The sequence below is a fragment of the Besnoitia besnoiti genome (genome assembly GCF_002563875.1).
Source record: "Besnoitia besnoiti strain Bb-Ger1 chromosome Unknown contig00007, whole genome shotgun sequence".
NCBI classification, from domain to species: domain Eukaryota; phylum Apicomplexa; class Conoidasida; order Eucoccidiorida; family Sarcocystidae; genus Besnoitia; species Besnoitia besnoiti.
Window position 1 is genome coordinate 1288390 of NW_021703915.1, and position 13858 is coordinate 1302247.

The 13858-nt window shown below is 58.1% G+C and overlaps 5 protein-coding genes across 5 annotated transcripts; 2 read left to right on the forward strand and 3 right to left on the reverse strand.

The window, feature by feature from the left end:
- Positions 1-1933: 1933 nt before the first annotated feature.
- On the reverse strand, positions 1934-3283 carry BESB_072060 (uncharacterized protein; the record flags this gene model as incomplete). Its single annotated transcript, XM_029365579.1, has 1 exon — positions 1934-3283. The coding sequence occupies one exon, from the start codon at positions 3281-3283 to the stop codon at positions 1934-1936; it is 1350 nt and encodes a 449-aa protein (XP_029218063.1).
- A 150-nt stretch (positions 3284-3433) lies between these two features.
- On the forward strand, positions 3434-3715 carry BESB_072070 (uncharacterized protein; the record flags this gene model as incomplete). Its single annotated transcript, XM_029365580.1, has 1 exon — positions 3434-3715. One exon carries the CDS (start codon positions 3434-3436, stop codon positions 3713-3715), a length of 282 nt encoding a protein of 93 aa, XP_029218064.1.
- Positions 3716-4786: 1071 nt separating this feature from the next.
- BESB_072080 (uncharacterized protein) lies at positions 4787-4999 on the reverse strand (the record flags this gene model as incomplete). Its single annotated transcript, XM_029365581.1, has 1 exon — positions 4787-4999. One exon carries the CDS (start codon positions 4997-4999, stop codon positions 4787-4789), a length of 213 nt encoding a protein of 70 aa, XP_029218065.1.
- A 527-nt stretch (positions 5000-5526) lies between these two features.
- Positions 5527-9320, reverse strand: BESB_072090 (1,3(4)-beta-glucanase; the record flags this gene model as incomplete). Its single annotated transcript, XM_029365582.1, has 5 exons — positions 5527-5559; positions 5730-6127; positions 6498-7209; positions 8015-8826; positions 9158-9320. 5 exons carry the CDS (start codon positions 9318-9320, stop codon positions 5527-5529), a joined length of 2118 nt encoding a protein of 705 aa, XP_029218066.1.
- Positions 9321-11520: 2200 nt separating this feature from the next.
- BESB_072100 (heat shock factor binding protein 1 protein) lies at positions 11521-13793 on the forward strand (the record flags this gene model as incomplete). Its single annotated transcript, XM_029365583.1, has 2 exons — positions 11521-12097; positions 13309-13793. The coding sequence occupies 2 exons, from the start codon at positions 11521-11523 to the stop codon at positions 13791-13793; spliced, it is 1062 nt and encodes a 353-aa protein (XP_029218067.1).
- Positions 13794-13858: the final 65 nt, after the last annotated feature.

Genomic DNA, 13858 nt, shown 5'->3' on the forward strand with positions numbered 1-13858 from the left:
CTGACGCATCCAGGGCCTCAGTCCAGCGAACAAAGCTTCCTAAATTGGAGAGAAATTGTTGTAACCGTCTCAAACATGTAGCCGTAAAAAGTATATATATATATATATATATATATATATATATATATCACGCCTCGAGTCTGTCGGCGCGGCTCTGCGAAAGCGTGTCGAGGGGGACGAACAGAACGCCTGAAGCACATTCCTGCAGTTTTAGGGAGTCTTCTCGGCGCAGAGTAGATACATTTTTCGCATCAGCAGGTTCCTCAGCCGTTTGAGGCGCAAGCTTCAAAGTGCCTAGTTGTGTCCTCCAATTCACGCCAACGATACATGAATGTAATTTTCGTTCCTTTTTAAAAAAAAATTTTTGTTAAACAACTTCGAGCTATTAAATAAGGAAAGCTACGTACGTCAAATGCAGGGTCGCGCCACGCAGACTCCGTTGATCATGTGTGAGCGGATACTATCCTACGTATTCAACAGGAAAAAAGCTTCTTCGGTGTTGAGGAGAGAGAGAGTCGCCGGCGAAACTGCAGCGAATGGGGACTGCCCTGCGCGGAGATTGTGCATGCCGTCCTCGTACATAAAACGGCTCTTCTACCCCCGAATGCGGTGTGGACTTTGGCTTATCGCTGCAGCATCAGTCCAGCGACCGTCAGTGCTATTGACCGTCCCAGTGTGTACCTTCAAGCGACGCAGGCACCGCTCCCGTGCTACCCGCTGTACGGGTAAATGCGAATATATTTGTCGGGGAATCTCGACCGAACTCACCTCGGAAACGCGAGGTCGCAGGCGAGGTGAGACACGCCTAGCACGTGAGCAGGCGTCGCTAGCTGAACGACAAGCTACAGAGGAAGGTGCGAACTCCGGTACTAGCAAGCGAGAAAAGCGAGGCGGAAAGGACTAGCTGTAGAAGGAACAAAAACGAGTCATATCATCATAAACGGCCGCTGCGAAGCGGAGAGCGTTGTCGGGGGGACAACAAAATAACAGAACACCGTGGCCGCCAGTTCCAATCCACGAGGAGCTCGCTGCGCCGCTGTATCAGAAGCGCCTGATTAATCGATTTTTCCGCACTCTCACATGACGAAACTGATTCCCAGCCCCTCTTTTGCCGCCGTTTCTCTGCGATGAAGGCAACGCCATGCTTCGGATGCAACCGTGAGGCACCTGCGTGGTGCGCTCATTTTCTTCACGCACAGGGATCCTCTTCTTCGCCTTCTCTCTCTTCCTTCTCTCTCCATCCTCGTCTCCTGCCCCAGTCTCTTGCTTTGTCTCTTCTCCGTCGGACCGCGCGCCTCTCTCTGCAACGTCCCAGTCCTCGCCCGTCACCAGTGAGCTGCACCATGCGCCAAGCGTCGCGTCTGGTCATGGCTGCTGACTGAGCGATCGTCAGCCGCACGATCTCCGCCACCACTCCCTGTTAGATGACGATGGCTTGAAGTAGAAGCCTCTTCTGTCCCGCTTCTCCCTCTCTCCTCTAGAAGCGGCGCTCTCGACAGTCTCGCGCATCACACTGCAGCGCGGACACAGCCGCACTCCCTCCGAGCGTTCTGATACGTATACAGCGTCAGAACAGCGATGGATGCGCGTGTGATACAGCGCTCTCCCCTTTTTCTTTCCTCCGCCCCCCCCCCCCCCCCCTTCGCCTCGGCTGCCACGTGTCTCGAACGTCCTGTACACCGGCTTATCATGGCTGACATGTACACCAGTTACGATGAAGAAAGTTCAATATCAAATGCGCCGCGAGAGCTCCAGACACGGGCGTGCGACCAGTCTGCGACACGCGACGGCTCCTACGGTCTGTGAATTCCCCATCCCCAGGCTCTCTTCCTCTGAACCCGCAACGAGATGCGCGCCCGGTGCCTCGCTGCCTCGCCTTTTCCCTCTCTTCCGTAGAGTTCGCCCCTCTGAGCGCCGCGGTCGCTCGGCGCGTCTAGGTGCCGACCCAGTTACAGCCGCCGTCGATGTTCCATCCAGGTTTCTTTCGCTGGAATCGCGGCGCGCCCTCCACGCCCATGACTTCCTGCAGCACGTGCTGCCGAAGAAACTTGAGATGCATCGCCGTCTGCAACGTGCAAGGTCGTCCCTTCACGGTGAAGGCGAAGAGCGCGCGGACTGGGCGCCCGCGAAGGTAAAGGCCGTTCAGTTTCTGCACGCCCAGGCGGACCTTGGTGTAGCTGCCCAACTCGACAAACACCCGCCCGCGGTGGTGCTGCGAGTCGCTGGGAGACCTGTCCCCCGGGGGCGCAGCCCCGAACGGGGACCGCGGGGCCGCGAACGGAGCCTTCGCCCCGGGCGGCGCCGCGTCGGGCGCGGTCGCGGAGGGCGACGGGAAGACGTCCAGCGGCCGGACCTGCAGGTGCGACTCCACCCACGTCTCGATTTCGCCGAGGGAGGCCTCGAAGGACAAATTCATCAGGTACAAAGTCGTGATGCAGCGCTGCATGCCTTCACAGAGCTCCTCGCGGTCGCCGCCCGCGAACTGGAGCCCCAGCGCCGCCAAATCAGAGACGAAGACTGACGCCGACACGACATCCCGCTCGGGCTCTGGAGGCGCGGTCGAGGCCTCCGGAGAGACAGGCGACGACGAGTTGGGCGGCGGCGACGCAGCGCCGAGAGACGGCGGCGAAGAAGACGAGGAAAGAGAAGGCGGAGAAACAGTGAACAAACTGTTGCGCGGCGCGCCAGGAGGAAGGGGGGTCGGGCAGGCCGAGGATGGCGACGGCGTTTTGGGCTCTTCTGCAGCCGGAGGGAGCGCGCTGGGCTCCTCGTCTTCTTCACTGTCACTGCTGCTCGCCGTAATGCTTTCGTCGTCGCTTTCCATCCACGCGAACCGTCGTCGCTTCTTCGGCCTCGCAACCTCTTCTCCATTCCCCTGCGCGCTATCATCTGCCTGCTGTTTGTCAGCCTCGGCCTTCCGATCCTCCCTCTCCCTCTCCCTCTCGCCCTCGTCGTCGTCGTCCGCCTGGAGCAGCCGAAGCTCCTCCTCCGTCAGCTCCGGCGCAAGCGCGTCTTCTTCTCCTTCGCGCCTGTCCCCGGGTGTACGTACACCTGAGGGCCGGGAGGACGAGGAGCTGCGACTCCGCTCAGAAGCAGAGTCCACGTAGTATATGTGCGAATCCACAGATGATGAGGACGAGATGCTGAGGGAGGTACGCGGCTGCGAAGACAAGCGAGGAGAGGCGCAAGCGTTCTCTTCATTCAGCTCCAACCTCCACTTCTTGGTCTCTTTCGCGGGCGCGGCTGAGCGCTCCAGGCCCCCCTTCCTGCGACGCCCCAACATGGCGCCGCGTCCTTCTCAGAACCGCACGGGAATCCTTCACAAGAAACAAACCACGGAGGGAGCGAGGGCGGAGAGGGCGAGGCCTTTGATGCGGACACCCGCCTGAAAGGCCTGAGAAATACCTCGCAGTGGCGAGTCTTCGCGAAGAAGATGAAGAAGCGGAGAGCGAGAGCAAAAGAGGAACGGAACGAGTTGGGCACGGACAAGGAGTTCCAACCAACAGGCAACGCGGAGCTAGCGCTGCCTCTGCAAGCTCAGGCAGAAGAGGAGGAAACGGCTGCGAGGAGGCTGGACACGCAGCGCGGACGAATCTCGATTCCTAAGGGCGCGGAAGGCGAGCGACGGCGACGAGAATGCAGACAGCAAAGGCGAGGGAAGACCACAACGGGAATTACCGAGGTTTGGCACAACGGCACAAGAGCACTCCCGTAGAAGGGGCAAAGGAGCGAGAAAAGAGTGGAGAAAAGCAAGCAAACAGAAGGAAGGTGCCAATGTACAGGCTCGAAAGAAGAAGGGGTCGTGCCTCAAAGGCTCAAAAAGCGAAAAGGCGATGCTACCGCACACAGAGCGGTCCGCCTGGATAGAAACCGGATGGAAACGAGGAAATGAGATCAAGGAAAGAAAATAAGAAAAACGACGCATTTGCGTTCGCCGTGGGAGTTCACTAATAAAGCAAGTGCCGGCGAGAAACGTGCGCATGTCTTGTTTTTGGAAACAGCGTTGCATTTTTCTTCCAGCCTCGTCTTTAAGCCGAGGCACGCTACAGCAGACAGCTGACAGACGAGCAGCGGAGATCGACGCTTGAGTGCTCTGTAGAACAGAGGGGCACAGGAAGTTTAGGACGTTTTTGCTTGGTTTTCCAGAGTTGAACTACAGCATTCACGAAGCTGAAGCAAGCGAAGGACACTCCTTTTCGCTTCCGGCGCTCGAGTCTGCAGCATTCTGTGCCAGGCTGCCTTCCAGGGCACACAATGTTGCGGAAGCAGCAGATACTGAGGCGCGTGATGGAGGGGAAAAAGTAGTCAAGCGTTATAAAAATACCGGGAGTCCCGATACACTCAAAAAACAACTCGTGACGTCCCTGGTCACCCACGACTGCCAGCGCCGACGGCGCCAGTCGAGGCGGAGGAAGAGCGGAGAATGAGGAGACAGAAAGAAACGCAGGAGTGTGAGAGAAGAGGGTCGTAGGAGACACGCACAGGAGATCGACCGGAAGTTCATCACGAGAAAACACATCGCAGCTCTCGGTGACCGAAAGAGATGAACGCGGAGTTTCTCTCACGGCTCCCGCCGCAGAGCAACTGAGAGCAGATGCAGAACTGACTTTTCCACGTTTCATGGGGTACTGTGCCTATCTGAGAGGTCCTGTCGGTCTGGGCCCCCAGGGAACAAGCTTTCTCAACAGCGGTGACAGTTTCTGCGCAGATGAAGAAGTCATTGAGTGCACATGAACAAGCGAAGCTCCACCCAAGGAAGTCTTCTTAGTGTGGCGGATCTTCGTGCTTATACCTCCAAGGAAGAGTGGATATGTTCATACGGCAAACGTGTGCTGGCGAGTACCCAGGCCAGGCTGCCTCCATCGGCGGGCAAGGCGAGTGCCAGTTTAAGAGAAATGATGCCGCATGAACCTGCGCAGACAGCGATTACGTAGAACGCGTGATGGCTCTCCGTTCGCATGCCCCCCACCAAGGCCTCTACTTTCTCGCAGTCAATCATCTGTCAAGGCCGGCTACGGACGACATTCCTGTCCTGGAGTGCACGCGATGGAAGCGGGAATTCACCTCGCCTGTCCTCGCAGTACCAGTGTGGCGGGTCTCCACAAGGTCTTCTAGCCAGCCGCGTTTCACATGAACCAAAGCCGAAAATATGAGTTTTGTTGCCTCAGTGCGATCAGCCACGTCTCATTCAGCATGACAGTACTAACTTCTCTTCAAACAGCTCCTTTCCGCCTCTAGAATGGAATGACAGTTGGAACCATGAACACAGACAACACGATGAAAAAAAAAACAGACATTCGGTAGGAGACAGAGCTGACAGGATGCCGTCTCCCCTTCGACAGCAGAGAACTCGACGTGCTCCTCCGCATTATTCTCTCCACAGGCTGCTGGACAAAGGCATGGTGAGTCACGCAACTACCGAGGAGACTCTTCTCCCGGTCCGGGTAGACGAGGACGGACGGACACCTTTCTCAGGCTGGTTTCTCTTTCTCCTCTTGTATTCTCTCCTTCTGGTTTCGCGGTCGTTCACTGGCACCGTTTTTGCCCGGAAACGATACCCTGCACACACCGCAGAGGGCGCACTCGGAAGTGCGAAGGCGTGGATGAATCTCAATGCGCAGAGGCGCTCCACCGTTTGGAGTGTCACTGCGCTAGGAAAGCCGAGACTTTTCTCTGAGTGTTTTTGGTGAGGCGCGCATTCTGTTTCTTTGTTCCCTGCGCTCGCTTACCATTTGACCGGTGCGGCGGTTCAGAAGGGCTTGGATGTCTTTGAGGTAGCAGGAAGCGCTGCTTTGAACGAAGGAGAAGTAGAAGCACCCCGTTGTGTGGAGACACAAGAGACGGCACTGTTCGGCGGTGTAGATGAATTCTTCGTACTTGTGGAGGTCGTGGCCCAGGTAGTCGACGTCAGCCTCGAGACAGGGCGGCTGAGTCGACTCCGAGTGCCCCGCCAGCAGCGCCAGGGAGTAGTACAGGCCCTGCCACCACTGGCTGTCTGTCAGCGGGGGCCACGGACTGGGCGACACAGTCGGCGGAAGCGTCGATGTGCTCGTGGACGTTTGAGGTGGCGGATACACCGGCCACCCTGTGCTGACAGGAAAAGTTGTCGTCGTGGTCGTTGTCGTGACTACGGATGACAGCGCACGCAGTCGGACAAACAGGGCGCGCAGAGCGAAGTAAATATTATAAAGGGCGGTGGGAGAGCGGACGGGCGCAGCTCCCAGCCTGCGCAGTGCCCAGCCTTAACCACGAGCCCTCGACAGCAAACCACCAACACGGCGCGCCCCCAGGGCCTCCGGCCAACGCGGTCGAGGAGATTTCTCCTCGCCGTCCTCGGTCAGTCCCCTCCTGGGTCTCCGTTTGACTGTATCTGTCCATTGTCGCTCCGCCTTCATTCGGTGGAGTCCACCCGTTTTGTCTGCAGGGTCTAGTAGGCCCCGCTCGCGAGGCGCCGCTGAGGTTTCGCGGCGGCTCTCTGCGCGGCCCAGAGAGCTTACCACATGTGGGGGCTCCAGGCAGGTAGACGTGGATGTAGTTGAACTCCCAGAAGGCGTTTTTGAATTGGCTCGGGTTGTCGCGAACGAAGGCGCGGCAGGCGTCCATGCCTTCGCCTGGGCATCCGCCCGCCCTCGAAAACAAGTTACCGGCCCAGCCGCCACAAAAGGTCGTATTGATTATCAGCCGGTGTCCCCACAAGTGTTTTGGCCCCGGGCAGTTGCGATTGGTCAGCGGAAAGGCCGCGATAGGAAGTTTTTCCTTCTCCGCCCACCTGTCGGGGTCTGGCGACCCGACGCGCAGGTCCGTGGGGACTTCCTGGTGTGTGAAATACCACGCGCGGACGTGCCGGTCGCGCTTCAGCTCAAGCACGTAGACGCCGCCCCCCTTCTCGTTGAACGCCTCCCCAAACGCGTCCTCAATCGGCTCAATGGAGCAACCAGTGTTGTACGGCGTTGCGTGGACGTAGCAATCACGGGCCTCCACGCCGTCGCCGCTATACGCCCAGGTCCCTGCAAAGTTGGTTTCGTCGATGCCCCACATATTGCAGCCCTGAGAGGTGTGGAGAGAAACACGGTTTTTACGGTTCAAATTCACCCCTTCGTAGAGGTCGATCTCGCCGCTAGCCGGCCACGGATCTGCCCCCGTTGTCCACAAGGCGGGCCACGTCCCACAACCCTCTGGCGCGTGGTTCAGACTGACGACCCACAGAGCCTGAAAAAGGCCAAGAACATCATCACAGGAGAAAACAGGGACGCTGTCTTACCACCGTTATACGATGTAAAGACACCGTGTGGTGTGGATTAAGATCCACATGGTTTCTACAAACTACATAGATATAAAACGGTGAACGGCTCTGTAGATATCTTGCATGACATACACTCACGAGCCCAAAACCACGACTTCGTAATTTCAATGATTTGCCTCATGGAGGGCTTGGCCACGGCCATTGAGCGCGAACTCCCAGCGCCGAGATTCGCCATGGCGAAGTACCGTGTTGCAAGCGACATCTCGACATACCTCCGCGCACGAAGCGCCACGGAACACGCTTTCACACATAAGAATAGCTGAATATGAATGCCTGCAGTCCGTCAAAGGACATGCTGTGAAGCCACGAATGTGTCTCTTGCGGTAATACCCCGTGCAAGGACTCCACACGCTGGTACTTGCACTGATGCCCACGCACTACTAGAATACATATGTATACGCGAACAAGCGTGTATATATATATATATATATATATATATATATATATATATATATATATATATATATATGGATGTATATGTGGCGAGCGAGGCACCATCGTAGGCAATCGCCAATGTGCCTTGCCGGAGGTCTGGATTTGCGGTGCTACGGCACCCGCATGGATACTCTGTTTCGTCGCGGCACCGCCCTACGCCGGCGTGGACGCACTGGCGGCAACGGCACTTGTTGTGTTTTTGTTTAGCTCTATCAGGTTTCGCTGCCGTCTCCGTGGGAGCCGCTCAGGTCGCTTTGCGTCCCTGCTCTGCCTCACATCGTCAAAGCCCTCGACGGCAGAGAGCCGAACGGAGTCGCGGCCGCGTGACGACGCCCCGACCGAGTTCCACGCGTCGACTTTGAGTACAGTCCTGCCGTCAGCGGTCACCGCTACGAGCCCTTTTTGAATGGCTTCTTCTCGCGGGACATAGTTGACGTATCCGCCTGTGGGGTCGTCGTACGAGAAGAACCAGAATTTTGACTCGTCAAGGATCTCCCAGCCTTCGTAGGTCCGTGCCTTGTACCACGTGTCGCGGCAGCCGTGCTCAGTATACAGCTCGGGGGTTTTGCGCCGCTGCGGCGGGAAGGAAACAAAACGGGAAGACACAGCCGCCGGGAGTGGGCGACGCTGCGAACGCGAGCGTGTGGTGGCTTCGGCGGCTAGACGTCTCGGGGTTGCCTGGGGTTCTTGTTCAGTTTTTCTGTCTCTTTCGTTGTTGCTCGCCGCGGGCCCTTCACAGTCTGCCGGCTCCGCTCCTCCTTCTCCCGCCGAGGCCCCTGCAGCGGATAGGAGACGACAGCCTTTCTTCTCGTGCCTGTTGTCGCCGCTTCCATCTATCTGTTCACCGCCCTTAGCGTCGTCCTCGTCTGGGCGCTGCATTTGCTGCCCTGGCTCTTCCGGCCGCGGCCGCCCCTCTTCGTTGTCTTCGCGGGCATGTCTTGGCTGTTGCTCTGTCTCCTCGAGTTTCGGTCGTTCTCCGCTTTCTTCTTCTGCTTCATCTGAAGAATTGGGGGTCGACGAAGGGCCCTCTGTCGCGGCGGAGCCAGTGGAGTTCGGTGGGGGGGCTGCCGCGACAACTCGGAGGCCATCTGAGACCAGTCGCGACACACCGAAACAAGCAAATATCCCGCGGACACTGTGGCGCTTCGCGTCTTCACATAGTTGACGACGACATTACAAAACAGAACCAGGACAGCAGATATACACATGCACTTCCAGAACTAAACGTGGAGAAGGCAGCGCCTCGATTTAGATTTAGGCACCTGCACACCAACACGAATGCTTCCATCACTATCTCGATTGATGCGGAGATGCGCTGACCCTGCGCTAGCCATCGCCTCTCAGGTGGCGTAAGAGCGGGCTGCCAAAGGTAGGCAAGCAGCGGGCTGCCTTGCATTCCAGGCGATGAGTGGCTCTCACCCGAGAAAGAGGGGCGACTTGTGTCGACTATCCCCAGAAAGAGAAGAGAGAAGAACAAGAGGAGCGGCGGGCCTTTCGCCATTTTCTGCGCGTGTTTCAAAACGGCGTCGCCTCGTCCACTACTGATGGCCAATGAAGGAAGGCGTCCGCTGTGCGTCTCCATAATGAACAGTCTGCACCGCGTGGCTCTTTGGCTCGCTTTCGGTTCACCTCCAAGCATCCGCTTTCGGTTCACCTCCAAGCATTCATGTCGTAGGCTTCGGCTCTCAAGTGTAGCCAGTTTTGCATGGCCCCTCACCGTGTACAACAGACCTGCTTACGTCATGCCTTTTGTCTTTCTCTTTTCGCGATTTCCCTTGGCGCCTACGAGCGCGACCCCAGCCAGCAAAGGTAGAGCGTGGGTGCAGAATGCAATCCGAGAGCGAATTCCGGCAAGTTCGAATCCACAAGCGTTCTGTAGGCCTTCCACCGTAGGCCTATCTACAGAATGTTTTTCCCGCACTACCCCCGTCGCACGCCCTCTCGTCATTGCCAAGAATAAAGGCGAGAAACGATAGGGAAGAACCCAGAGGGGCCAGAAGAGAGCAGATGAGATGAACACGCCGTTTCGCGAGAAGGCACCTCTCTCCTGTCCTCTGACTGGGGTCTGAATTCATTTACTCAAGGCCCACGGCGCACACGACAAGAAATAGAGGGCCAAAGGCGGGAGAGCACAGCAGCAGAGATCCCAGGAGAAGGTATTACAGCCAAACGACACGGTGAACAAGCCATGAGAGCAGAATCGAGAAAGGCAGAAAACGAGGCTTTCATGTGTGGGTCCTCTGTGCTGTGTTCTATCGCCTTTCCTCGCGGACGCCCTGATGCCCTTTTTGGGTTTGGGTTGGCGCACCCTCGCGTGGTCAGGGCTTCTGCAGTGCGGATATGCGATTTGCCGCCATACTTTTCAGACCGTTATTCACTCCTGCCTCTCCTCGCCAGTCACCTTCACAAGCGGCACAGACGGATGAAACGGGAACAGATTCTGGCCAAAAACCGACGCGTGCGACCGCAGGCGGCGAGAGCCGGGCGCAAGGCGCTCGACACGTGTGAGGCCTCGCCCTCTAGGCGTTTTATACTCGACGCCGCCAAAGGAGGCGAGCAGACACACGGAAAATGGGACAGTTGTATCTACCTTTTAGTCTGCAAAACCTTGCTGTCCGTGCTCCGTTTAGCCAATCAGAGATCTCAGCGGCGGGAGTTGAGATGCGAGTCCCGTAGCAGAGATACACTGGCTTTGCCAATGTGCAGATGCCGCAGCAAGAGCCTATCTCGTACTCAAGACAGCGTTTGGCCCCGAAGCAAAAGCGCGGAAAAAATTTCGTGAAGATTCACCTACCCTGCAAGTGGCAACACTCTGGCGGTAAGCGGAGACGCGACTCTGCGTCAGATCTTACCCGAACGGTACTATCAGCATATTCTGCCGGAAACGAGCCTGCGGCGCTGGCTCGCCCGTGCGTGGTCTTGTGCAGCCGTCAAAGTGGAGACGGCGAGCAAAGAACCGTATGAGGTGGATGCTGTTTCACATTCCGTATGGCTGCTCTGGGAACCACACGAAAGTGTCGGTCGGCACCTCCGAGGTGTACGTACACCGGAAGACAAACGCGATCCCGCTCCCGCATAGCTCGCGCCTGCTTTTCCCGCGCTCGAAAGCGTGCCACTTTTCGCGGATTGCTTGTCTCTCCCGTATCTCGTTGCTATCTTGTCTTTATCTTTCTTACACGATTAGCAAATAGCCATCTACTTCCCAGATACCACGAGTGCTGACGCGCAAGGCGGTGTTTCCATCCTTATCCTTCAAACCTAGAGGCTACTGGCTTCCTCCTCCATGTGTGTTCGCCTCTTGTCTCGCCTTGTCACCGCTCCTCGCTGTAGTCTGACTACGTATTTCAGGGCTCTCGTCTGGCCGTTTCCGTCCATATCGCCTCACGTCTACACTTTTGCCTGCAAAGAGGAAAGCCTCCCCCCAGTTAAGCATCTAGACGGACGCTTCCGTCGTTGAAGGCTTTTTTGCGCGTGGCCCCTCGCACAGCGCACAGCCGGACAGCTCCGCCTGAATGGATACGCCTCCGTCTTCCTCCTCTTCTCCCTCTTCTTCCCTCTCTTGCCCCGCAAACTCGTCGCCGTCCTCACCATCATCCCTGACTTTGTCCTTCAATTCCGCCGCCTCGCATTCGCCTCTTCATGCGCCTACTGCTTCCTCGTCTTCACCTAGTTCGCCTTCCGACAGCCTGTCCTCTGCTTCACCTTGTGCTACCCTGCATCGGTTTACTTCTCTCATTTTGCCTTCGGCCGCACATGAATTTCTTTCACGGCAGTGCTTTTCTATGCCTGTCTTTTCTGACCCACAGACGTCTATTTCGCCTGCCCCGTCGGCCGCTTCGGCACCCTCCACCGCATCCTCTGGTCCGGCTGTCTCGCCTGCCGTAGAGTCCTTTCCGTCCGCTTTATCTTCTGTCGTCTCCCCCTCCGCGGCGTCTGATCCGCACTCGGCGGCGCCCGGCAGAACAGAGCAAACTTCGAAGGAAAGCCTCCATTCCTTCTTTGCGTATCGTCCTTCTCTTCTAGCTTCGAGCCTCGCGATTGCGCCTTCGCCTTCAGCATCGCTCCCTCACCCCGCCTCGGTGCTTTCTTCTCCGCTCGCCTCTCCTCTATCTGTGTCGGCGACGCGCACCGTCTCGCCGCTCGCCTCTTCGCTCGCGGCGGCCTCTCCTCTGTCTCCTTCGTCTCCTTTTTCTTCTCCCGCCTTCGCCGCCCAACAAGACTGCTGGCAGTGCCGCTTCCTCGGCGTTTCGCTCTTCTCAGGCGTCTGTGCAGCCGCTCTCGTTCGCGCCGTGAAGTCGCCCCCCGCGTCTGGCGACCGCAGGTTCTTCTCCGTCGCCGCGGCGGTCTTCGCGTTCTTGGGTAAGTCACACTCGACATAAATCTCTTCTCGTGCATGCGGCATGTGTTGAAGAAGCGTCCGTGCTTAGACGTAGACAGACAGCAAAGTAAACCTTTCGCGTACGCTCATCCTGTCTTCCGTTTCTCCGAGGCGTACTCGCGGGCCGCGTACTTGCGTTCGCAGAGGTCGATATCTGTAAATAGCGGCCCACGTATGCTTTCATAAATGTGCATGTATACACGCATTCACGCGTATATGCGTATGTAGGTATATTCCGCGACACAAAGAGGAACCTGTCCCATGTGTTTGTGGCCGTTGCGCTGTGAGATGTTGCCTCTCTGCGCTGAGGGTACACACCTGCTGAAATCCCTGCGAAACGCGGTAGCCTCACGCGAGTGCGATGCGGACATGATTGTCGCCGTTTGCTTTGTGGGGCCTTCGCATTTGCAGCTGTCTATCGGGGCGTAGTCCCAGTGCGACAGCGCCACTGAGCTCTCTCGCCGATCCTCTGCTTTCTTCTTCCATCCACCCCGACGTCTCGAGTGTACGTCTTCGTCTCTTCTTTCTTCTCCTCGCCGTGACGCAGCATGAGGACTTCCCAGCCAGTCTCTGTGAGCGCGGCCGCTGGCCCCGCGCCTGCGTCTCCTCTCTCTTCCGCGGCGCTTTCTTCCGTGCGGTCTGCGGCTGCGGCTGCGAGCGACGGTTCGTCTTCTGCGCGACCTGCAGGCAAGTCTTCAAGCGCGTCTGCGCGGTCTCAGCTTGCGGGTACCCTCAGTGCGGAATTTAACTCGACGCCAAAGAGTTGAGGCCGCGGAGAGAAAGGAAGGCGCGAGCGGTCGCAGCGGCCTCTCGCTCGCTAGGGTTTCGGATTTCTCGCTGCGTGCTGCGAAAACGGTAGCGCGGACAAGCCAGCGGACAGAAGCGGAAAACTTGGCGTTCTGCGGGACAGAGAGACTGGGGAGGAGGGCGGGGGGGGGGGGGGGGAGGAGGGGGGGGGGGATGGGATCGCATGGGCGGCGTCTGAGGGGACGTCGACGTCGCAGAAGGCCAAACGCGCGAACAGATTGAGCAGGGACGATGAGACTGCAGCAGGAAGAAGACGGACGCGCGCGTTCGTTTGTCGCTCCGCCCCAGTGGCTTCACGACTTGCTTGTCTTCGTTCATCGAGTCTCGAGCCCCTGGTTGGAATGCGCTGCCCGTGTGTTCGCCTATGTGTCTGTGTCCTCCTCAGGCTCCCCTTCTGTCCCCGCGGCTCTCAAGCCCGCGCTGCCGGCGGGGTCTCTGGGCCCCACGTTCGCCGCTCCAGCCGCGGCCGCCAGGGCGCCCTTTCTCGCCGGGAAGGCCTTTGCCGAGCCCCCCGCGGGCGGGTCGCTCGCCGCGGGCTCTTCGCTGTCTTCTTCCTCTATGGGTTCGTCTGGGTTCTCTTCTGCGTCGCTGGCTGCGTCCTTGGCTGCGCCTCCGACCGCGGCGCCGCCGGGATCTCTGCAGCCACAAGTGGGTGCGGCGTGCGACGTCTGCGACGCGGTTCAGGGCATTCTGCGGGAGATGGACGAGAAGTTCTCCTCGATGACTGAATCGATTTTGAACCGTCTCGATGACATGAGCGGAAAAATCGACGGCCTCGAGCAGCAACTGCAGGCGGCACTTATCAGCGAGGAAGCCGACTACGCAGCCGCGATCGAGGCCCGCGACCCGCGCACAGGCACCGGGCAGTGAACCGGGGCGACGCGGCGCTCTAGCTGCGAGATGGGCGTTTAGAGGAGAGGGAGAAGAAGAGGATG